The sequence below is a fragment of the Camelina sativa genome, chromosome 12 (assembly GCF_030686135.1).
Source record: "Camelina sativa cultivar CO46 ecotype springtype chromosome 12, ASM3068613v1".
NCBI classification, from domain to species: domain Eukaryota; kingdom Viridiplantae; phylum Streptophyta; class Magnoliopsida; order Brassicales; family Brassicaceae; genus Camelina; species Camelina sativa.
Window position 1 is genome coordinate 29267704 of NC_141891.1, and position 24863 is coordinate 29292566.

Here is a 24863-nt window from a genome sequence, read left to right on the forward strand (position 1 = left end):
CTTGGTCACAGGGTTTCAGAAGCTGGTATTGAAGTGGACCGCGCTAAGATAGAAGTGATGACAGGTCTTCAACCACCAGATAGTGTGAAGTTGGTATGGAGTTTTCTTGGACATGCAGGGTTCTACAGACATTTCATCAAGGATTTCAGTATGATTGCTAGACCACTTTCAGCTCTATTATGCAAGGATGTCAAGTTTGAGTTTTCTGATGAATGCCATTTAGCTTTTGAACGGATTAAGCAAGAGCGTGTGAGTGCTCCAATTGTTCAACCACCAGATTGAAATTTGCCTTTTGAGGTAATGTGTGATGCCAATGATTTTGCAGTGGGAGCAGTGCTAGGACAGAGGAAGGATAAGAAACTTCATGTTATTTACTATGCTAGTAGAATGATTGATGATGCTCAAAGGAATTATGCAACAACAGAGAAGGAGCTGCTAGCAACAGTGTTTACATTTGAGAAGTTTCGTTCTTACTTGGTTGGATCAAAGGTAATAGTTCATACAGATCATGCTGCACTCAAATATTTGATGCAGAAAAAGGATGCCAAGCCAAGGTTACTAAGATGGATTCTTCTACTTCAAGAATTTGACATTGAGGTTAAGGACAAGAAAGGGATTGAGAATGGAGTAGCTGATCATTAATCCAGGATTAAGATAGAAGATGATGTTCCAATTCATGATTCACTGTCAGAGGAGAATGTCTACTTTGTTGATGTTGGTTCTCAATCTACATTGTCTCGGGGAGTTTTGCAGACTTGTGGCAATGCATCGATCGACACAGCTGAGGCATCGATCAATGCTGAATCTTGATACGAACAAGATTTGGCGATTGCATCGACCGATGCATCATTAAACATCGATCGATGCTTGGTTCAGGAATCATCGGGTTACGACTTTGACGGTGACATGGCTGCTGTAACTACTTCTGATCAACCGTGGTATGCTGATATCGCGAATTACCTTGCTGCAGAGGTGGAACCAGACAAGTTTACAGGATATGCTAAGAAGAAATTCTTGAGAGAGCTTAGAAGATACTATTGGGATGAGCCATACTTGTATAAGCATTGTTCAGATGGAGTTTACAGGAGATGTCTAGCTGAGACTGAAGTTCCTGATGTGCTATTTCATTGCCATAGAACAGATTATGCTGGACACTTTGCTACCTTCAAGACAGTGTCCAAAGTTCTTCAAGCAAGATTTTGGTGGCCAACAATGTTTAAGGATGCTTATGAGTTTGTATCTCGATGTGATGCTTGTTAGAGAAGAGGGCAGATTAGTAAGAGAGATGAGATGCCACAAAATTTCATCCTTGAGGTTGAAGTTTTTGATTGCTGGGGCATTGATTTTATGGGACCATTCCCTTCCTCTTACAAGAACAAGTACATTCTTGTAGTTGTTGACTATATCTCCAAGTGGGTGGAAGCTATTGCAAGTCCCAAGAATGATTATGGTGTGGTTCTTAAGCTGTTTAAGACCATTATCTTTCCACGGTTGGAGTGCCTAGGATTGTTATCAGTTATGACAACCCGTCCCGCGGACCCCACTAGCCCACCGCTAGCTGCCCCAACGGACCGTCCGTAGACCCTGCTAGCCCCATGCTAACCGTCCCAACTCCAAGCTGGCCCTGCAGGGCATCAATCATAACCCATCACTGTGGAATGGAACTATTCATCCAAATCCACCAGTAGGTTATTGGTGCGCCAGGCGTTCCTCGAACCCTGGTCCCCACCCTTTAACAACCTTCCCACAGGACAAGCTTTCACCAATTGGTGCGCCAGGCGTTCCTCGAACCCTGGTCCTCACCCTTTAACAACCTTCCCATAGGACAAGTTGCCACCAATTGATCTGCAGAGAAGATTTGTGAACTCCCTTCTTACTTCTTAATATCAATTGCTTATTATTCAGAAAAGATGTTTTGTTCTTTATTAAACATGTCTGAGTAGCTTGCTTGTTAGGTTTAGGGTTTTTCATAGGGTTTTTATGGTTTATTAGATCTATTATTTTTAGGATTCATTATCTTCTGTGATCTTCATCTTAGATTGTTCTTCATATTGATTCTTGATTGACACCTAGAATCAATACTTAGGAAAATAAATTGATATGAAAATATAATTAATTTTCCTGATTAAACCTTTTGATGAACAAAATTATTTCTTGCAAAGAGATTTGATTTAATAATTTTGTGAACAATCTAAACTTGTTTTTAAAGCTGATTTTTAACCTTGAATTTTGCAAAGAGATTTGGATTTTCTGGTTTTAAATTTAGATAATATTTGCAGTGAGAACTGGTTTATTTTACAAGAGTGTTTAGAGTTCTAGATCTGATTATTAATTGTTTGAATCCTAATTTATTGATTGATTTAATATTCTATAAATTCCTGAGAATTTCCCTAGGCCTAGCTCTTTGATCCTTTAAATTTTCAACACTTATACATTCTGTTTTTGCATTGTTTTTAACTTAATATTTTGATTTAGCATAATTAAAAGAGTAATAAGTCTAATGTGTGAACTAGAGTCTATGTGAATTCGACCCCTAGAGTATTACAACTGCAAGGCTGTTAGTACCATTAGGCTATTACAATTTGAGCATATCAAAGCAATTCAAATCAGTGATGGAATATTAAAAGATTTAAATGAGTATTACTTTGCAACATTATGACTTAGTCCATGCATGGGTGTTCAAAAGGAGGCAAATCTATGACTATGAACACCGATAAGATAAATCTGTCAAAGCAATCAACTTATTGAACCTATAACAAAGGACATGACGTAACATGAGATATACAAACTCCTTGCCTTGTTTTGATACACAAACACAAAAAACACAATGATAAGGTACCAAATTCTATAAGTTAGACAATCAATCCAAAAGAACAATCATATCCTAAGAGTAATAAGAGCGAGGATTTGAAATTTTAACTTCAAGACATCATATAGGACTTCCTCAAATCCAAATTTATGTAGATTAACATAGACCTCCAATATATAATAGAAAGAAAAATCATTCAAATTTCACAATAATGGAACTCAAGGTGGAAGCTTACCGATCAATTTCCTACATAGAGCATATGATTTATAGGAGGCCAATCCACGCAATCGACATTGAAACATAGCTGAAGTTCCGTGAGAAAATCCACACATAACGGTGCAGGTAATTTTGTATTTATTAGGAAGATGTGAAGGAAGTCATAAACCCTAATTAATGAGAAGAAGGGAGAAGGAAAAGCTGCGAAACAGTCGAGGTTACAGAACTCCAATCGTCAATTTTTTTGAACCACGTGGCATCTCTTCAAATGCTGATGTGGCAAAAGGATGGAGAGAGTTGAGCAACTTTCATAGTATAGATTGGTAGTATCTTTGTCTCTACCATAGCTTTACTTATCAAATCGTTTTTGTCACACCACTCCCGTTTGATAGCTTCAACTAATATAGCCAGGCCAACTTATTTGAGGAACAGTACAAAAGAGAGAGAGGTTTTTAAACCTTCAATTCAGCTGCATCACCACTGTAAAAATCGTACTGAAGAGCGTGCATGAGTTTTCTGGCCATTTTTTTATTTTACGTGTAAAATACTATCTAAATCTTGCTTTAAAAGGTCAGACTTTTTTCTTCACAATTTGCACTAACAATTCTTTAACATTCTAGTTAAATCAAGTTGCTATTAAAAAATACATAATATTCAATAACACTAGAATTTAATAGAAATGAAAAGTTAACCATTTGAATAACACTACATTCTAAAGTAATTTAAAAGACTACTAAAAGGTACTTAATCAAATAACAAATAATTTTAAAAGACAAAATGTCCAATAACACTGGAATTCAAATGTCCAATACCCCTCCTAAGTTTCCCAAGTCAAGTTTACCGATAAGGGGATTTAATTCATATTCTTTTCTCCTTATTTTTTTATGGAAAAGGTTCTATCGTTACGAATATGATCCTCTTGCTTTTCGGATCAACGTGAGTGGCTTGGATCCAATTACTAAGATAAAATTTAATTAGAAGTTATGATGGCTTCGACGCCATTGTTAGATTAGATCATTAACATAAGCGATCAATCCTCCCAACTCACGAAAGAGCTTATAAGTTATAAGCCTAAATACCCATAAATAATTTCAACTTTACTTCTAAAGCATTTCACTATATAGAGTCCCTTCGAAATGATTCACTATATCTAACACACAAAAAAACAAACTCCCTTATAAGCCTAAATACCCATAAATAATTTCAACTTTACTTCTAAAGCATTTCACTATATAGAGTCCCTTCGAAATGATTCACTAACATCTAACACAAAAAAAACAAACTCCCACAATTTTCTAAATACATTTTACATGAAGACAACAAAAAATCTAAAACGTATGTGTTGCTTCACCATCTTCTTCTCATTCTTTTCCTTCATCACAAACAACATGGCCTTTCCTCTCTCTACAAAGTCTTGTTGGATCATCGACGAAAAAGGGCAAAGAGTGAAACTGGCGTGTGTAAATTGGCCATAACATTTGCAACCTGTATTGGCCGAAGGGCTGAGCAAACAACGGGTGGATGACGTGGCCAATCAGATATATAGTTGAAATGGGTTTCAATTGTGTTAGATTAACTTGGCCACTTGATCCGGTCCGGCTACAAATGAGACATTGGCTGATAATGTTACTGTGAGACAATCTTTTCAAAGTCTTGGTCTTACTGATGACATTTCTTGTTTCCAAACGAAGAACCCATCCATGATTGAACTTCCCTCATTGAAGCTTACAAGGTATGATAATATCTAGTTATTAGTAAAACGTACAATTATTAGTGAAATATACAACTACTATATGCAACATAGAGAGATAAAATCCAAACAACAATCACAGTTAAAAAAGTAGAAAGTGGAAAATTATGATATGCATCCATAAAAGATAAGACGTAAACAGAGCCGTGGTTCTAAGTTTTTAAAGGCCACAAACGAGGAAAAAAATAGCTGTTTTACATATTAAAAAAAACTTAACAAAAAGTGAAAATATACGAGTTTGACACAAATTTGGCAATTAATTGCTAGATTAACACTCCATCCTATCTAATAACTAGAATAACACAATTTTTATGTAAAAAGACTAAAACCCCAGAAACTTTTTTTTTTTAATTTTTTTTTGAAAAACGAAAAACCAAAAAAATATAGAATTTAATATTTTAATTTGTAATTATTAAAAAATATAAAATGCTTGTATGATGTTTAATTTTAATGTAGAAAGACTAAAAACCCAGAAACTTTTGGTGGATTTGGATATCCACAGTGATGGGTTAGGATCGATGCCCTGCAGGTTTTCTTAATTTTTTTTTGGAAAAACAAAAAACCAAAAAAATATAGGATTTAATATTTTGATTTTAAAATATAATGAATAAAAAATATAAAATGATTAAAAATATGATGATTATTTTTAATGCAATTTATAAAAATAAATAATGATTTAAAATATAATGTGTAAAAATAATATTCAAAAAATTGTTAATGAAAATATTATCTAAAAAGATATGATTTAAAAATATGAAGTTTAATATTATATAGTTTAAATAAGTTTTATAAAAAATATAATATATGAAATTACAACTTAAATTAATGTATATAAAAATATTAAAATAAGATTATGAAAATATAATATAATATATAAAAATATAATGTTAAAAATTTTAATATGATTTAGGAAAATTAAAATGTATAAAATATGCTTTAAATATATGAGTTTAAAAATATGATTTATAAAATATAATTAATAAAAATATGATGAAAAAAATATAACTTAAAACAAATCTGTTGTCACTATATTTACATTTTACATCTAATAAATCTGTTTTCAAACACTAGATTTTTGGAAGCAACCAAAAAAAACTGTCATAACATTAAAAAATCTGCCATCACATATGGTATTCGCATAGGTCATTTTAGCAATTTTTTAAAAATGTTATAAATCTGTTATCAAACGACAGATTTTTGGTTAAATTAAAAAATTTGTTGTAACGTTTAAAAAAGCTGTTATCACTAGAGGTCAACCTAGTAATTATTTCTCTGTAAAAAAATATGTCATGTTACGACAGATCTTTTATCAAGAAAATAAATTTGAAATAACTGTGGAAAAGAAATCTGCCAAACATTATATCAAATCTGTCATATATTATGAAAGTCTGTGGTGTCTTTTAAAATAAATCTGTCATACAAAATAAATCTGTCATCAATTATAAATCTGTCATAACTGTAGTTAAAAAATCTGTCGTCCAAAATAAGTCTGTCATAAAAAATCTGTCATACAAAAATAAATCGTTTGTGCAAAAACAAATCTGTCATACACAAATAAATCTGTCACAACTAGTCCGGCAGACTCTTGAAAATATTTTGATTTTCTTAAAAAAAATTCTGAAAGGGTAAATTTGACTTTATTTTTTTTCCTAACAAAGCAAAAAGGGTATTTTTGACCAAAAAATAACTTATCTAATCCTCATATTTTATGAGTTATCTTAGTAATTAACCTCTTAATTTGGGTCAATCTAGTTTTTCTCCTTAACAAAAAAACTAAAAAAAGAACAATAAAATGTTACTGTTTTGAGTTGAACCTTAGTTAGCAACTTAGCATACAAATTATATATACAATCTAAGGAAGATTAATACAACTATATTAATCACGCTTCGTGGGAAAAAGACCAAAAATTAATTATAAAATATAGGACCACAAGTGAAGTGACTTTAGTGCAGTGGCATGAGGTAGGTCTATTTGTAGAAGGCACCATCATACATGGGATCGAGTCCCGGCTCCTACGAATGTAGGAATTTGGCAAATGGACCGGCCATTTGTGCCCAATGGTTGACAAAAAAAAAATATAGGACCACAAACACATATTTTATGGGTTTGGCTTGGACCGGTTGAGGACATAAACACATTTATATATTTAAGTTGTTATTATTATATAAAATCATTTATTTCTCGAAATGTCTAAATTACATTTTAATGTGAAGAAGCATATAATTATTAAAGTTGAGGTAGAAAGAAACATCGATTATTCCTATATCACATTTTAATTGTTATTGAGTGACTAAGTGATACGCCCAAATTCGAGGATCACTCAGCCGGATTAGAAAAGATAGAAACTCGCCAGGGTGCAAGGTGCAACAAGGGAGATTTGATGGATTGAGGGGTCGCACAACAGTTGCGGAAGGCTGCTGATATTCCCAACTCCAATCACTGCTAGATATGACACACTAGTCCAGCAAGAGGAGGCTGTTGCTTGGATATTACTCACCAAGAAACAAAGAAGTGTTCTAGACAAAGAACAAAGAGATAGACTCATAAAATGAAAAGGAAAATTGATTGATGATTCTCAAATGAGATTACATGAGTTTATATAGTGATAGAAAAAACTTGGTAACAAAGTCAAGTATTAATTATTCTTGAAACTAAAAGACAATAAAGATAGATAGTTGAATGAAGACCAAATTCTTGTGCATGTATCCCTTCCCCCAAAGTGACTCTAGGTGCATGTATCTCTATTTTCTTCACTCTTCTTTGACCAGAAAATAAAGTGATTATTTTGGGCTTGTATTAGGCTCAAAGTGGGCTGGACTTGATAGATATCATCCCCAGTAGAAATTCTCATGTTCTCTTTGCTCCAAATATCTTCAAATATCAAATGAACAGCTCCAGCAAGCTGTTTGGTCCTTGCCCTTGTCATTGGTCCAACAGGTACAAGCATAGCATCCTCAGGTACAAGCTCAGCTTCCACTTGATTATCCTCATTGCTTTCCTTTATCATATCACTAAGAGCCTGACTGGTTCAAACGTTGTGGTTGCGGTTGTGGTTGCGGGAGATTGCAAAAGCGGACAATTGCGGTTTGAAGCGTTAGTAAGCATTTTGAACGATTGGTTTAGCGGTTTAAAATTGGTGCATTTGCGGGAGGTTTACGACTGGTTGACCAGCGGGTGCAATAGCGGTTGGAACATAATAAATGTGATATATAATATATAAATATTTAAAAACACCAAAAATTGTATTAAACCTGATTTATAATTAAAATTTATTAAAAAAACATACTAAAATAATTATTCAAAAAACAAATAATTATTCCTTTATGTATTTGGTTTTTCACCAAAAATTTAATCAAGTAATTTGATAAATGACAAAACATATGCTTTAGATCGTAGATCTTTTCTCTTTTCTCTTAGATCGTGGGTCAATAGTTGCATCAGTAGGAATGGTCAAGTGAGAGTTGAGAAGAGTCACTGGTGATTTGTTTTAATATTTTTTACAAATAATCTTATTTTCTTAAATTTCTGATGAAATATTATATTTATTTAGATTTTTTTGAACTTATGTGCTATGTGCCATTAAATTTACATCAAGTTTTCCAGGTTATTGTTAACAGGAATATTATTTTCTTCTAATTGTTTATTTTATAGTCTCTGCAGTCGTATCCGTACTTTATTTTCTCTCACCCTTAATGAGTAAAATTGTTAGATAGAAGATATAACAAAAAAAAAAATTTCATTATCATTGATTTCTTTTAAGTTTTTTACAAAAAAAAAAAAAAAAAAAATTCCAACTGCAATCGCCCGCAACCGCAAACACTTGCAGGAAGCAGCTTTTAGAATTCAGTGGTTTGAAGCGGTTGGGAGCGATTAGGAGCGATTGAGAGCGGTTTGTGTGATTGGTTCCAATCACTAGCAACCGCTACCACCCGCAAACGCAGCATTTGCGGGAGGTAGCAGGAGAACCAGTCAACACCTAAGATGGACTCGAAGATGAATTTTGTATCAACTTTGAAGTTTCATTGTACCTCACGCGAAATTGTCGTTTTAGATAATTTATGTAAATTAGATTAAGACCCGTGCTCCCCGTGCTAGAGCACGGTTTGAAATTTATTTTATTTATATTGTAATTTTTATATAAAATATAATTTTTGTGACTGTTTTTAAAAGTTTTTTTTGGATAAAACATCATTTAATAAAATCATATGCTAAATATAATGGCTTGGAAAAGACAAATATTTTGTAAATTTTATATTGTTAATGATTCTAGGTAAGTACCCGTGCTATAAGTTAAATTTTATTTTATACAAAATTTTGTATATTTTATATTTTAAAATAAAATTCTAATCTGTTTTATTAGTTTATGTATGTGAAGTTATTTCAACAATGTATATTCCACATCATGACTTGAATGTCATTATAATACATAATTTTGTAAATTTAGTTTTTAAAAAGTGAGTTATTATATTATGAGTAATTTAATATATTGTTATACTTTTTGTTTTAATATACTTAGCTTTTTGAAATTCTTTCATATTATAGTGACATATTATTGACATTGCTATAACAAATCATTTTAGAGTGTTTATAGTTTCTAAATTTTATATAAAGTTTCAATATTTTAAAAATATTTCAAAATAAATTATTTAAACTTCATTATATTATATAAAATTATAAAATTCAACAAAAAAAATATGAAATTGAATTTAAATATTCAAATTTTGACCCGTTACTCAGTAAAATTTTTAATTCAACAGATATTATTTTTGAAGAATAATATTACTAAAGCTTGAATATTTTATAGATTGAACAATTTATATATTTTTTTAAAAAATTCAACTTATGGTATATCCAGAAATAAAAATATTTTTTAATTATAATAAATAATATGATAATTTATTTGTTTCACAAAATAGACTCATATATACAAATGAGAGGTGAAGTATAATGATAATTAATAAATTATTATGTTTAGTTAGATATCAAAAGATTTTAATATGAATGAATAATTTAATAAAGAAAATTAATATGATAAGTTAGATGATATCAAATGATTCTTTAGAATATTTTCTTTAAGATTTTTGGAAATAAACTAAAGTTGCACCCACTATTTAACTTGTAACCAGTTAATCTATCAATTAATCTATAACCTATTTGTAACCAACTTATTAAAATTATATAGTGTACAAAATAATGTTGTGTACTTCCGTTTTATTATAAAGGAGATTAACAACATCATTAAAGAGCTAACTATGATTACATTTATTCCAATATATAAATAATTATATATTCATAAGTGCTTAAACAAATATATATATATATATATATATATTCATAAGTGGATTTATCTAAATTCATTTAATAGTATAGCTCATAATTTGTGGTTTCAAATTATTTATTTATTTATTTCAAGTTAGTTGTCATTTTATATTTTCAATACAATTTATAATTAAAAAACAGTTTATCAATATTTTTCTTTTATTAATTAATAATAAATTAAATAAAATATACATTATTTAAAAACAAAACAGAAAAATCAATTATTTTATTAATCTTATATATGAAAGAAGGTGAGCTCTCTCCAATTTTGCGCCACGTCGACACATCACAATGTGACACGTCAAAGCTAAAATTAAACAGAAAATAAATTATACATTTGACTCATCGACTTCTTTTTCTTCAAACTCTCCAAAACCCCCCAATGTTTAATTGAATGCTGAAAAACATGGTCTCGACCGCTTGTTTTCCTCTTAATCCTATATATAGTTGATTACGGCTTTGCGTTACCACCCCCATTGTTTAACAATTCAGCTTCCACAAACATATGTCTCTCTTAAAATTTAAGAGATTGTCGTACGGTACAAGACTACAAGGTAAACTTCTACCGCTCTCATGTGCTTCCACGAACAGGATTCCAGATTCCTCATCCACCTAGCGTAAGCAGTCATTCTACGTTGTTGTGTTACCCGTCGCGTAAAACCTTCGAAAGTTGTTTTCTTTTGTAAAATGGAAGAGCTGTCGCTGCTATTACTGAATAGATCTCTCAAACTGGCCATATACGTCCAGCATGTTTAGGTGAATGGGTCTCCTAAAATTTTTAGTTAAGTTCCTAAGAATTTCATACTTGGTTCAACAATTCAATATTTTCTTGGAAAACAAGTGGTTTGCTTTCTCCTATTGTATTTTTTGTAGCAGATTAGCAAGCTTTCAACAGCTCATTCCAAATCCTGTCAAGGTTGTTTCCATTTATTATTACTCAAACGTTTCTTCAGTCAAAAGTGTTTTTTTAGCATTAGATATTAGTGGCTTCAAAAGTTTTGCTAAGCGAGGAATGTGTGTTACCACTGCATGCAAACCTTTGATACATACTGACTAAGTAATTACGTTAGGATGGATTATACTTTCTGTACTGGATCAAATATGTTGGAGCACGAATCAATCAAAAAAATTTTATCGGTTAAACCTCATGCGACCACCAATAGAGAGGTATTATTTGAGTTTTCATGGTTCCTATTACTTCTTGCGGAATTGTTAGAGAAAATGTTTTGTGGTATTATCATGTTTTCCCCAGGGATTATAGATATATTTATTTATGCTAATTGAGAATTTAGTTGGTGATGTAATCGATGGTATGAAGTCACCATAAGTCTTTTCTATTCCCTTCTTATAAAATACAATGGATGCAGTGGACCATTGCCAGTGGTCATCATCATACAGAAGGACAAAAACAAAAATGAACAAATCATCACCATCAGTCGATCAGAATCTTCCCTATGAAGTAATTTTATCTTATCCAGTGCAACATGTTATTTTCTTCGATAACCTATTGTGGATTATGTTCAACTTTTGAGCCACAATATATATTGTCTAAGGTATTCTATAAGCTGAAAAATGCATATCTGCATTCGCATATGTGAATATATACTATCAAACTAACATTAAAAATTATGTCTAAATGCAGATTTCTTTTCAAACAAAAGTTAACAGAACAAAGTAGTGAAAGAGAAAAGGGAGGACGAGGAATGAAATACAAGTTAACAAAACAAAGTCACAACAACCAGGCCCGGTAGTAAAAGATTATCTACGGAGATTTAAATCAGTTACAAATAATGCATTCCACTCTACTTAAGAAACCTAAGCGATTACAAACAATCAAGTCTCTTTCTCCTATGGCTTCTCAAACCAATCAAAGGAGAAAGCGTGGTATATACGGAGATTTATTTCTACTACTCTGGTGAACGGAAAAGTACCACAAGATTAATTTATAATTTATATATAAAACTAAAATTGAACTCTCAAACGCAAGCTCCTATGAGTGTCTTTAAAGAGATTGTGCTTCTCATTTTTTGACTAGAAAAATAAGCGATCTAAACCCATCACCCATGAAGGGTTCTTTTGAAATTCTGGTGTATTCCTATTAATATAAATTAATATTTGTCTCATAGGTTTGGTAATATTTACAGTATTTTATAAACAAGATGCAAAAAAATTCGAATTCTGGAGTTTGTCCCCAACAATCTCTCCTTATAGAATAACTCTGGATTCTGCCTTTGGTTGGTCAAATGCACCAAGATAGGTAAACTTTCTTTAAAACAATTACAAATAATGCATTCCACTCTACTTAGCACAAAGTATAGTCTAATATATTTTCATATAAAACTATTTTGATAGTAGTAATAAACCCATACAAAGTATAATCTAATATATTTTTATATAAAACTATTTTGATAGTAGTAATAAAAATATATGAAACGTGAAAAAAACTTAAACGACAACTAATCAATCAATTGAAAACGGAAAGAGCATTAGTTGTCTTTTGCTAAACAACAATTGTAATTTATGTAAATAACACTCTTTTCCAAAACTGTAATGGTGTTTTTATAGAAGCGGGCCAAGCAAAAGGAGCGATCACGAATAGTCCCTTGGAAAGCGAGATTCAAGCCATGGTTTTAGCTATGCAACATGCTAGTAGTCTGGGTATAAAGCACATTCATATGGAATGTGATAATCAGGAACTGATACATATACTCAATAACAAGTGCCTCAACTTCGCTGCTTATAATTGGATATGTGAAGCAAGAAAATGGAGCAAAAAATTTGAAAGAATCACCTACAATTGGATACCAAGAAGAAAGAACCGATGTGCTGATCTGTTGGCAAAGAAAGAATTCAGTGATGACATTTCTCTTTTATACCATCATCATGTTCCGTTTAATCTAATTCCTCTGTTACAATGTCAAGTTCATCAATAATATAATAAAGTTTTATGTGTTAAAAAAAAAAAACACTCTTTTTGGTCAGTAATTCTGACTCAGAATAATAAATTTGACAAATTCACACAAAAACAAAAAAATCCCAGCTGTCAAAATAAAATTAGAAACTTTAAAATACTAAAAAAATAAAGTATACACAGAGAAGAACAAAGAAAAAAACAGAGCGCCATTATCGGAAGAAGTTGTGGTTGTTCCTTGAAATCCGATTCTGATTCCTTCCATTTGGATCCGATTCTATCTCCACCTTCAAGCGACTCTCTTCTTCCTTTTATTGCCAAAAAAGATTCTCTTTTTCTTTGTTTTGTGGATGAGATTCTGGATAAAACAATCAATCTTCTATTTCCGAATAATCTTATAAGGACTCTTATAAGGAATCAATCTTCTATCAAACAATCTGCTTGGAACTAATATTTGTTTCCACAAATCAATCAAGCTCTTGTTTTGTCTGATTCTACCGTTTTGTATTCTTCTGAGAGCTATAAAGTTGATTCCTTTTAAGCACCCTTGTGAAGAATTCAGAGGTCAAATCTGTTGGTTTTGTTCAATTTTACAATCCTGGCGATAACTGAATTGAAAAGGGTTCCAAAAGGTCCATCACCTGAAAACAACGGTTTTGATTGTGTTGGTGGTTTGGAGTGCTTGATAAGCTTAATCAGGGCCCTTGATATGGGGTCCTGCTTATCATCTGGAGGAGGAGGAGGAAGTAGTAGGACTAGGAGGAGATCTCTCCATGGTTCTCCTCATGTTCCTGGACCTGGGAGGAGGAGAAGGCCTCCAAAGAGGAGATCCGGGTCTTGTAGTTCTTCTTTTGACAACACCGAGGAGCCACTTCTCCATAGGATCCCTGGAAGGTTGTTCTTGAATGGCTCTACCGACACCGCCTCTCTCTTCTCTCAACAGGGCAAGAAAGGGCCTAATCAGGACGCCATGATTGTCTGGGAGGTGAGTTTGTTAACATCACCCACATGTGTTGTTTGCTCTTATTGTTTCCTTACAAACTGCCAGAAATTGGAATGCTTGTTCCGTATGGCTCTTGTTGCTCTGATGAGGTCTTGAAACTATTTTTAGTCAGTATCTTTGCAATATAGAGCTACACTGTTAACAAATCCATTACATAATCAAACAATTGATCTACTTATCAGCGAAGCTAATTAGATTTCTACTTGTTTTTGGAACATATGGTTTGTTTGTTTTAATGCTTTAGATCTTTAGTAATCCTGTTCGTTACATGTTTTATATGTTCAGAATTTTGGGTCTATGGCGGACACAGTTTTTTGTGGTGTTTTTGATGGCCATGGTCCATATGGTCACATTGTTGCAAAGAGAGTGAGGGATTTGCTTCCACTCAAGTTAGGCTCACACTTGGAATCCTATGTGTCCTGCGAGGAGGTTCTTAAAGAGATCAGCCTCAACACTGGTGATAGAAAGATCTCGGAAAACCTTGTACATATATCTGCCAATGGAGAATCCCGAGTCTACAATAAGGATTACGTAAAGGATCAGGATATAGTTCAAACACTAATAGGCTCAATTGTTAAAGCCTACAGATTCATGGATAAGGAATTGAAGATGCAAGTAGATGTTGATTGTTTTTGCAGTGGAACTACTGCAGTAACCATGGTCAAGCAGGTACTTGGACTAAAAGTTCTGATGTTGTTTCTCAGTTTGTTGCATGCTAAAATCATTTTTGACCGTTTGTTTTTTTATTTCGGGGTTTTCGTCAGGGTCAACATCTTGTTATTGGAAATATTGGGGATTCAAGAGCAGTACTGGGTACGAGGAACAAAGAAAACAAACTTGTTCCTTTTCAACTAACTGAAGATCTCAAACCAGATGTTCCAGGTTAGCTCTGAAAGCCTTTTTTGTGGTTATATTTTGTGTACCATCTGATTTATCAATTAAGAGATTGAGTTTTCTTGTTTCCAGCGGAAGCAGAAAGGATAAAGAGATGCAAAGGACGTATATTTGCTCTTCGAGATGAACCGGGGGTTGCCCGTCTGTGGCTTCCTAACCACAACTCACCTGGTCTCGCCATGGCACGTGCTTTCGGAGATTTTTGCCTGAAAGACTTTGGTCTCATTTCTGTGCCTGACGTTTCCTACCGACGCCTCACCGAGAAGGATGAGTTTGTTGTCTTGGCAACTGATGGGGTAAGATAAATCCAAGTGTTTCTGAAAAACTATCAGTTCAGTTTAGTGAGCTCATTCTCTTGACAAGCCTAGACTTTGGATTGAAACCATACTAACTAAATGTGTTAATGGATGTACCAAACTACTTGCTCTTGAGTATGTATTTATTTTCTTTAAAAATTTGCTAGATTTGGGATGCATTGACGAATGAAGAGGTTGTAGAGATTGTAGCCAAAGCCCCAACACGTTCATCAGCGGGTAGAGCCTTGGTGGAGGCTGCAGTGAGGAATTGGAGATGGAAGTTTCCAACTTCGAAAGTCGATGACTGTGCCGTGGTTTGCCTCTTCCTTGACTCCGAACCAAACAGTTTATCAACTGCTTCCTTCTCAAAGGAAAAACACATCAGCAATGGCGTTACTGAACCGGAACGAGACACAGCATCAACATCAACCCCAGACTCAGGAACCGGATCGCCTGAGCTCAATGGAGTCAACAGAATCGATACACTCGTAAATCTCCCAGTATACGTCCCGACCAAAAAGTAGGAAGATAGAACAGAGCCAGGAGCTCAATATCTCCTATCTTCTAATGTTTCTACCAACAGTTACTGTTTTGGTTATTTCACTTGAGTAAATTAGTATTACACGCCCGCTTTTGTGTGGCTGATTGTACATATCTTCTCTTCCAAATCGTTGTAATACTTTTGCTGCAATCTCTTCTTTCCTTTGTTAATAAAGTTTCTAATGCTGCAATATTGAGTGTTTCCGAGCAGTTATTTGAGAAAATTTTGACTGTTGGAAGAATAAATCAGGCTTTTTGAGTCACTTGTGTGAAATAAATATGGTTTCAGTTTCAGTCAGTGAACTGATTAGTCTTTATAGTTAGTGTTACATTATAAACTTAATTGCTTTTCTTTTGGAGTTTGTATTGTTTCATTCTTCAATTGTTTGACAGATTTACTTATGTCTAGTTTTACCATATAACATTACTACCGACTATTGTTGTAGCCGAACTTGATAAGCATTTTTAAAGAAACAGTTAAATAAAAAGACTAGTAAATTACCGCCAAAAGAGTTTTGAAAAAGCAGTACATATATTTATCATTGAGAGTGTGTATACAGTATACAACAAAGAATGAGGTAGTTGTCTTTGTAAATTACATGATCCGTGAAGCCAACCCACATCCACAAAAGGATCAAATGAATCAAATAATCAAACGAATGAACTTCTTCTTTTTTTTTTTTTTTTAAGCAAAGCTATGAAGTAAAATAATGGAACACCCAAAATAGTATCGACAATAACGTTACAAGTGTTCCGTTAATCACCGAAGAACCCGCTGTGAGATTGTCTGCTCCAAGTGCGTAAGCCGCTCCTGATCCATCTTTTACTTTGATGCTTGACGAACCTAACGAAAACAAAATATTTTGGTGTGTTTGACTTCTTCTTTGATCATCCATATGCGTCATCTAACTAGTTCTTGAGTTTTTAAAGACTTACAGTTGTGGTCAGCCCATCCAATGACCTCGTTCTCCAGATCGTATACTACTAACTTGTTTGAAAGCACCAAATCTACAGATGAAAAAGAAACCAAATCTGAAGTTTAGACACTTGAAGTGTAACACATGATATGGTATGATCTGAAAATTTACCTCCCAAAAGGATCACATCGGATCCGTCCTCAGTCGTCATCCCACCAGATTGCCAACCAAAGCAATACATGTCTTCCTGTTTGGGAATATCATAAATTTGGGGATGAGAAAATTCATATCAACTATGTAGAACTATTCATATAAAATGCTTGGAAAAGGTAAAAGAAGAAAGGACTACTGCAAGAACAGGTGCAATTGAAACTTGAACTTGGATAAGTTCCCCACAACAAAACCAACTTTAACTATCTTGTTGAATCTATTGATCAAACTCAGTTAGATCTGTCGATATAATAAACACATTAAAGTGGGAAGCTGCATATTATTAACTTACACGAAGCGAGAAAAGATAGTCATGCGGATAAACAGTCATTTTGAGTGAGTCTTCAAAATGAAAATTGACTACCGGAAATGCTTTATCTGTGCTGCAAGTACAAGGAAGAATATCTTAGCTCAAAAAAACTTGCAGCATGTAAAAATCGAGATCCATGAGTATAAGCTTCTTGGCGTATCTCAGAGCATTTTATACTAAAGACCTCCATTGGTCTCGAAAAAATAAAAAAACTTTGACCAGAGAGCAAGTTCATTATCTTACTTTGAAGTGAAACTGAAACACGCAAAAGTTTCCTGTACCATGTGCAGTTTCACCGGTTGTTTAGCAGTAATCTGTATACAGAAGATATCATGTCAGAGGGTTGTGAGCTTAAACTAGAAACAAGTAGTGAAAAGAAAATTTCACCTTATCAATTAGTGAGTTGTACAGATTCTGTGGTAAGTAAGCTAAAGTGGTACCACTGTCAATTATGGTTCCTCCATTCCCACCAGTACTAGTTAGGCTTGGTGGAAGGTCAACAGGTTCACCATCCACATCCAATCCCTTTAAAACGACGTTGTAATGTATCCTAAAAAGTTGTTATATAAAGTTACTAAAAGAACCAATAGTTAAAATGTATTTACCGCTGGTATAAATGCCTAATGACTTGAGATGGTCTGACTTACTGATTAGGAACCAAAGGAGTTGTTTTCACTACTGGAGATTCCACTTCCCCAACAGCAAAAATCCCACCTCCATTTATATTGTCCAAGAAATGTGAAAAGATTCTTTTCACACTCCCCCCTGCAGCTAGTTGTGAAATAACAGATGTGTTTGATTGTCCAAAGCCCATAATACCATCAACTGCTGAGTCAGTTTGTCCAAGCTGCCCTGATTGATTTTTTCCGCACCTGTCTCACAGAGGAATCCTTATGATGAGCAGGGGAAGCAAGCAGCTCATGACCTATGGTCACAAGCCAGGACTCAATGAAACATCTAATGCAGAGATTAAAAAGTGTAATGCCTATATACTCAACTCACCCGAATACAACTTCCTGCGAAAGGGGTGCAGTTCGAAGATTTCCAGTAACTTGTTCCAATGTAATGTTATCCCTTATAAAATCTCCATCACTTGTACTTCCATCTCCATACACAACATGATAACTACAAGGCTTCTTCGCCCCACAACTCTCCATTTGCATAATGTTGGAACAAAAATCATCCTCGCAGCCAACTTTCTTCGAACTCGAGGAAGCTTTAGAGTCATACAATGATAAAGGTATCTACACAGCAAACCAAAACATACATCTGAGGTTCCAAAACATAGCTCGTAAGAAGTTTCGATAAACAACAGGGTTTATAAAGAAGAGAAGCATACACCAAGATCAGTTTTCACAGGACATTTAGGACACGGTGCGCAATTAACCCATAGTATATCACTTCCTGTATCAACTTGAACATAGTAATCTTTTGGTGGCGAACCAAGCTTGATTTTGGTGAAGTATAAACTGAAGAAAACAAAAATGCAGTTCTCATTAGTAACATTTTGGAACCAAAAATTGACAAAAGTGGGCTTCCGGTTAATGCGTTTCCGGTTTAATTCGGCGGTTTTCTAAATCATACCAAATGTAATTTGCATTCTCCTAAGTTTAAGCATTTTGATCTTATAAATGTGCAAACACGATCCAATCTAGAAAATTGAAGAGGGTGAGAGTGATTATAGAAGAAGGAGAAACCCGATGGAGTCGGCGCGGCTATCACCACCGAGAGGAAGGTCAACGTTGGCAAGCATACGAGCGTGACGGAAGCTGTCGTGAGATTTGAGCTCAGAGAGTTGTTTCTCTTTTCCGGCGAATTTATGAGTCACATTGAACAAGAAACTACCGGAGACAACTTGAATCAACAAAATGAAAACCGCCGCAACAATGCGTGAAACTCTTATACTCAGATCCATCGCCACCACCACCACCAACCGCCGTAACTGTATAATAAAATCTCCGATCTAAAATCGCCGCGGAATTGTGAATTGTATTCTGATGATGATGATGTGAATTAAAATAATCTATTGGTAAATTTTTTAACGAGTTTGTGATGTGATGAAGGGAAATGAATATGAAAGATAGACCAAAGGAAGCAACAGAGGAAGAGAGGGAGACATGGGAACGAGAAGAGAGGGAAACGTAAGAGAAAGCCACGCGTTTTCAACGGTGAACGAACTTTTTTTTAATCTCAATTTTTACTTTTCAAGAGATTTAAACTTTATTTGAAAAATATATATTTAACTATGTTAAATAATATTATAACAGAATTAACAGAATTAACAGAATTATAACAGAATTAACTTACAGCATTTTCACTTTTTTTTTTAGAGTCAAAAACTTTATTATTGAGTAACATTTAAGAATTCTCACGCGACTACATAATATCTTTAGTTTACTTTTTGAATTTAGGAATTTATTTTTGAGAAATTTTGTGTTATAATTTATTTAAAATAAATTCAATAATGTATGTAAAAATTTATCATATTATTCTAATATTTTGTCCAATATAACATTTGAAACATTTGAAAATGTATAGATTCAGTAATCTTTTTTGGTGGCTAGCAACATATTCTTTTCTATAAATTTAATATGTCTTAAATCTCCCAATTCTTTAAATTTTGAGGTAAAAACATTCAATTAAAATGGTAAATCCTCAAGCAATATTTTTTCCTAGATTATGATTTAGAACTTGACTTTAGATACACTACTAAAAAGTAACATAATTTTTTAATATCAACTTATCATTCTTTATATGTTTTGTTGTCCAACTTATGAATCATGTAACCATTGGTTTTAGTTTTAACTAGAGGATTATATTTAAAGAACTAAAATAATGTTTAAATGTTACAATTTTATCGATTTGCGAAAAAAAAAAAAAATGTTACAATTTTATCTATGGCTATTTTGATTCATAAATTTTTTTTTTATGGTATCAAATATAGTTTCAAGTTCTTTTTTTTTTTGTTGTTTACTTTTGTTCACTGTTTAAATGATATTAGGTTGCTGAGTTTTTGAATTGTAAATTTGATGTCTATATTCATTTTAGAGGTTAGTTCAAAAAGATTCCTTGTAAGCTTTTTTTTGTTTGGACAAATCCTTTTAAGCTTATATTCGGAACTGTAATAGTTTTTTTCATGATAAGAAATGATATTAAATTATTTTTTTTCTTTTCTTTGAATAATACTGTGACTGAATTGAAAGTATGGAGAGCATAAAGTATGAGTAGCATAAAGTATGGGTAGCATGCATCATTATGATTAATCTTATAAGTAGGAAATCTTAACTTTGTACAATGATAGTATAATTTTTGCCCTGAAATGCTCTTATCTATACCTCAGGACAATAGTAAAACATGTTCCATGCGATCATTTATAGCTTAGAGTGTTTGTTACTGTTGGGTGTTGGGGGTAGATCCCATCCCAACAAAAGGCCTGGCCCAACAAAAGGCCTGACCCAGCAAAAGACCCAAGAATAGGCCTCTCAAAGGAAAGAGGGGTATTATGGTCTTTTAGTAGACGAACCGACACGATTCCCTATAAATATGAGCGTACGGTCTTCGAGACGGGGATTGCGGAAAAAGGCAAGAGAATTCATACAACAAGTGCAAGAGCCCCAGCTCGTCCAAGCAGAAGTCAACGACCTCAAAGTCAACAGCTTTGGAATCGACGAGTTAACAGCTCGTCTATTATTCTCATCCGCTCTTGTAACTCGTTTAAGTCGTGTTGTAACCCGTCTTTTATGCCTCGGCATCAATAAAATAAAAGAGAACTTCGACCTTCCTTTAACCGAACTAAATATACTAATTGTGACTGAAGTCGGACATTAACAATTTGGCGCGCCAGGTATGGGACTCACGAAGGAGCTGGAGGAAATCACTCGGGTGGCCGAGCCTTAGCACTACGAATTAAGAAGCATGGTCATTACTGGCCAATGATGATATCCGATTGCGAAAAGTTCGTCGCCAAGTGTGAGAAATGCCAGCGGCACGCCCCCATTATTCATCAGCCGACCGAACTCCTGCGAGCCGGAGTAGCTCCTTACCCTTTCATGCGCTGGGCGATGGACATCATTGGCCCACTGCCGACCTCTAGACAGAAGCGGTATATACTCGTCCTCACTGATTATTTCACCAAATGGGTTGAGGTCGAGTCTTATGCCAACATCAAAGCCAGGGACGTCCAACTCTTCGTCTGGAAATATATAATTTGTCGCCATGGTCTCCTATACGAAATAATCACTGACAACGGATCGCAGTTGATCTCCCTGCAATTCGAAAATTTTTGTGCGAGATGGCGAATCAAATTAAGAAAATCAACGCCGAGGTATCCACAAGGAAACGGCCAGGCCTAAGTTACAAACAAGACCATACTCGACGGCCTGAAGAAAAGGTTGGACGCCAAGAAGGGCGCCTGGGCCGACGAGCTTGACGGAGTACTTTGGTCTTATCGAACAACCCCGAGGACGTCAACTAACCAAACCCCATTCTCCCTAGCCTATGGGATGGAAGCAATGACACCCGCTGAGGTCGGCAGTTCGAGCCTCCGACGAACGATGCTCGTCCAAAACACCACGCTCAACAGTCAGATGCTCACGGATAGACTCGACGAGTTGGAGGAAGAACGAGATAGGGCACTCCTACGAATCCAGAACTATCAGCTCGCCGCAGCCAAGTACTACAACAAGAAACTCCACAATCGGCATTTCGACGATCTCGTCCTCCGTAAGGTCTTTGAAAATACTGCCGAACCGGACGCCGGAAAAATGGGTGCCAATTGGGAACACTACAAGAAAACACGCCGTTTGTGACTCCTATAATAGTCGCTAAGTAGTCACAAATTTGGGTTTTGCGACTACTTAGCGACCATTTTTGGGAGTCGTTAAAAAATGGTCGCAAAATAAAACGGTCGCAACATCGTCTCTAATTTGCGACTGATTTCCGACTAGAAAGTATAGTCGTATATAAGCGACTGTTAAGTGACCATAGCTGGAGTTACACATTTCCGACTGAAATGCAACCAAGTTTACTTACGGTTTTGTGACCATATTTATAGTCCTATAGCGGGACTATTTTGGGACTAATTCCAAGAGTCTGAATTTGAAATTTTTGTTTGTTATTTTGTTTGGTCAAAAACTGGTCACATGTTTGTTATTTGATTTGGTCACAAACTGGTCACATGTTTGATATTGGTTAATTTCCAATTTAAAACGCTATTAATTAAAAAGAAAATAATGATTAAAAATACTAATCATAACATCATCCTAATCATACCATAATATCATCCTAAAAGAGTTTAAACACAAAAGATCATCCTAAATGAGAGGAAATACAACTCTAGTAGATCTCCAACTCATACTATTTAACAGCCAACGCCATTCCATCAGCAGAACACCTTAGAGCTTTTTGGCTTTGTGTGAACTCTCTATTTCTTCATAGAGTCTTATAACGCATATGTAGAGACCAATAACAATGGCCACACCTCAGTGAACTCAAGCTTGTCTTCCTTCTTGACAGTTGTCAAACACAAGCAAGAAGCAGTATTTTGTTGAACAACCTGAAATCAAAAAACCGAAATAACATAAGCAGACAGACATATGGTCCCAGAATCACCAGCTGAGGTTTTTCTCTGCAAAGTTCACCATCAAACAACAACGTAAATAAAAAAAGAAACAAATACAAAACACAATCTATTAGAAGGATCTGAGGAAGAGGAACCAAGAACTTCACAAGTGATGAAGAAAACTGAGTTATATACATGTGATGTCTCCGTTTCAGTTACTCTAATCACTGGCTTCTAACACACACATAAATCAGATTCAAAATCAATCTGAGAAAAGCCATACTAAATCTCATCTTAGATCTTAATCAATAACCTAAATGAGACAGAAAAAAACTAGCAGAAGATTCAAGTCATTAACCTAACTGAATATCACAAAAACAAAAGCTAGAACGAAACAAATCTGACCTGAAGAGAAGGGGAGAATCCAAATTAGAAAGACTTTTGGCTATAAACCCAGAAAGTGAACCAGCATCTGTCCCTGGGAAAAACAAACGGAAACCACAATCAATCACAGAATGATACTGAGTGTGTTTGATTCCGATGAACATGTAAGTTTCGGTGGTGGTATTGTGATTTCGCTTCCTCCGATTGCTACGAATCATCCGATTTTGCCTTGGGTTTGGTCTTTGGTTGCGTCTATACTGATGGGGAAATTGGCTGATAAAATAGATGCGGAGAAGAAGACAAGCTAATGAAAAATCGTGGACATAGAGAGAAGCTATTGAGGAAGAAGAGAAGAGGAAGAGCTTCTCTCACACACAAAAAAAAAAAAGAGAAAAGAGGAGCGTAAGACAGCGAATGGAAGTCAGAAAGAAGGAAGGAAGGTAGTCCATTGATTTTAAGACAATCAACGGTGTGTATTTAATGAGGGGTGATCCTTAACTCTATGGATTAACCAATCCGAAACCAGCTTTTCTATTTACATTTTAAAATTTGTAATACTTGAAATATATATTTTTAAATTACTAGATTAATTTTCTAATACTTGATGAATCTTTTTTTATTTTTGATATATTTTATGATATTGGTGTTATATAATTTACAATTCAAAATTTAGTATTTATGGTTAAGAGTTAGTAGTTTCAAACCCTATACCCTAAATCACAACCCTTATACCCTATACCCAAATATAAAGACTATTGCTTTCATTCTTTTTTTCTATTTTGTAGTATAGAGAAATGTAATAGTAAGATTTAGTAAAACAATGTTTACTTCACTTAGTTTTGAATTTTTCTTCATTGCAACACATTTCTCATATAAAAGAACATTTAACACTTAAGAGAAATTCTGAACTTATGGATGTTTAGTTTATAGTCATGGAAATTTAATACTTTGAGAAAGTTATTATTGATAAGGTGAGCAAAACAAAGCATAAACTTCAACCTAAACATGTAAATGAATCTCACATGTGAAATTTCAAAGTAAAAAATATAGTGAGTGGCTAAACAGTCTTAAAAGTGTAGCTAAATCAGGTGTTAGTCGCAAAGTCTTCAATTATCAGTCACAATATCGTTGCAAAACAGGTTTCAAATTGGTAGCAAAAGAGTGACAAATTGAGATAGTCGTAATATAGTGGCAAATCAGTCGTAATATGTGACCATTTTAAGACTACCATATATACGTCACAAAATAAAAATCTTCAATTCTACACATTATGAACAAAACTGTTGATATAAATCACTATAGAGAACTCATATTAGTAGTATAAAGTACATGTAATAGTAAGATTTAGTAAAACAATGTTTACTTCACTTAGTTTTGAATTTTTCTTCATTGCAACACATTCTCATATAAAAGAACATGTAACACTTAAGATAATTTTTGAACTTATGGATGTTTAGTTTATAGTCATGGAAATTTAATACTTTGAGAAAGTTATTATTGATAAGGTGAGCAAAACAAAGCATAAACTTCAACCTAAACATGTAAATGAATCTCCAATGTGAAATTTCAAAGTAAAACATATAGTGAGTGGCTAAACAGTCTTAAAAGTGTAGCTAAATCAGGTGTTAGTCGCAAAGACTTCAATTATCAGTCACAATATCGTTGCAAAACAGGTTTCTAATTGGTAGCAAAAGAGTGACAAATTGAGATAGTCGTAATATAGTGGCAAATCAGTCGTAATAT

At 34.0% G+C, this 24863-nt stretch overlaps 3 protein-coding genes and 1 long non-coding RNA gene across 5 annotated transcripts; 2 read left to right on the plus strand and 2 right to left on the minus strand.

The window, feature by feature from the left end:
* Positions 1-906: 906 nt before the first annotated feature.
* On the plus strand, positions 907-1260 carry LOC147931044 (uncharacterized). Its single transcript, XM_087477154.1, has one exon. The coding sequence runs from the start codon at positions 907-909 to the stop codon at positions 1258-1260; it is 354 nt and encodes a 117-aa protein (XP_087333280.1).
* An 11866-nt stretch (positions 1261-13126) lies between these two features.
* LOC104732572 (putative protein phosphatase 2C 74) lies at positions 13127-15930 on the plus strand. The gene is made up of 5 exons (XM_010452133.3): positions 13127-13991; positions 14295-14678; positions 14774-14891; positions 14976-15199; positions 15367-15930. The coding sequence occupies exons 1-5, from the start codon at positions 13716-13718 to the stop codon at positions 15721-15723; spliced, it is 1359 nt and encodes a 452-aa protein (XP_010450435.2). The 5' UTR covers positions 13127-13715; the 3' UTR covers positions 15724-15930.
* A 322-nt stretch (positions 15931-16252) lies between these two features.
* LOC104732573 (aspartic proteinase 36-like) lies at positions 16253-19350 on the minus strand. Of its 2 annotated transcripts, none has more exons than XR_015574803.1 (10): positions 18874-19350; positions 18516-18645; positions 18179-18420; positions 17824-18048; positions 17564-17726; positions 17420-17490; positions 17159-17244; positions 16828-16903; positions 16676-16747; positions 16253-16583 (listed from the first exon to the last, which is right to left on the minus strand). XR_015574803.1 is itself a non-coding variant. In XM_010452134.3 (10 exons), exons 1-10 carry the CDS (start codon positions 19089-19091, stop codon positions 16435-16437), a joined length of 1437 nt encoding a protein of 478 aa, XP_010450436.2. In that variant the 5' UTR covers positions 19092-19350; the 3' UTR covers positions 16253-16434. The 2 variants fall into 2 exon arrangements, 1 of the variants encoding a protein (XP_010450436.2); XM_010452134.3 differs by having other exon boundaries at positions 17159-17249.
* Positions 19351-22389: 3039 nt separating this feature from the next.
* Positions 22390-23498, minus strand: LOC147931045 (uncharacterized). Its single transcript, XR_015573832.1, has 2 exons — positions 23142-23498; positions 22390-22730 (listed from the first exon to the last, which is right to left on the minus strand). It is a non-coding gene; the product is annotated as an uncharacterized LOC147931045 (long non-coding RNA).
* Between the last annotated feature and the right edge of the window lie 1365 nt (positions 23499-24863).

What these genes read in the sequence shown, in the direction of transcription:
- LOC147931044 (XM_087477154.1), top strand. Translation starts at nt 907, where the DNA reads ATGGCTGCTGTAACTACTTCTGATCAACCGTGGTATGCTGATATCGCG.
- LOC104732572 (XM_010452133.3), top strand. Translation starts at nt 13,716, where the DNA reads ATGGGGTCCTGCTTATCATCTGGAGGAGGAGGAGGAAGTAGTAGGACT. An exon ending in ACGCCATGATTGTCTGGGAG is followed by an intron (nt 13,992 to 14,294) that starts GTGAGTTTGTTA and finishes TTATATGTTCAG; the next exon opens with AATTTTGGGTCTATGGCGGA. An exon ending in TTGTCTTGGCAACTGATGGG is followed by an intron (nt 15,200 to 15,366) that starts GTAAGATAAATC and finishes AAAATTTGCTAG; the next exon opens with ATTTGGGATGCATTGACGAA.
- LOC104732573 (XM_010452134.3), bottom strand. Translation starts at nt 19,091, where the DNA reads ATGGATCTGAGTATAAGAGTTTCACGCATTGTTGCGGCGGTTTTCATT. An exon ending in TCGCAGGAAGTTGTATTCGG is followed by an intron (nt 18,049 to 18,178) that starts GTGAGTTGAGTA and finishes TCTGTGAGACAG; the next exon opens with GTGCGGAAAAAATCAATCAG. An exon ending in ACTATCTTTTCTCGCTTCGT is followed by an intron (nt 16,904 to 17,158) that starts GTAAGTTAATAA and finishes ATTCCCAAACAG; the next exon opens with GAAGACATGTATTGCTTTGG.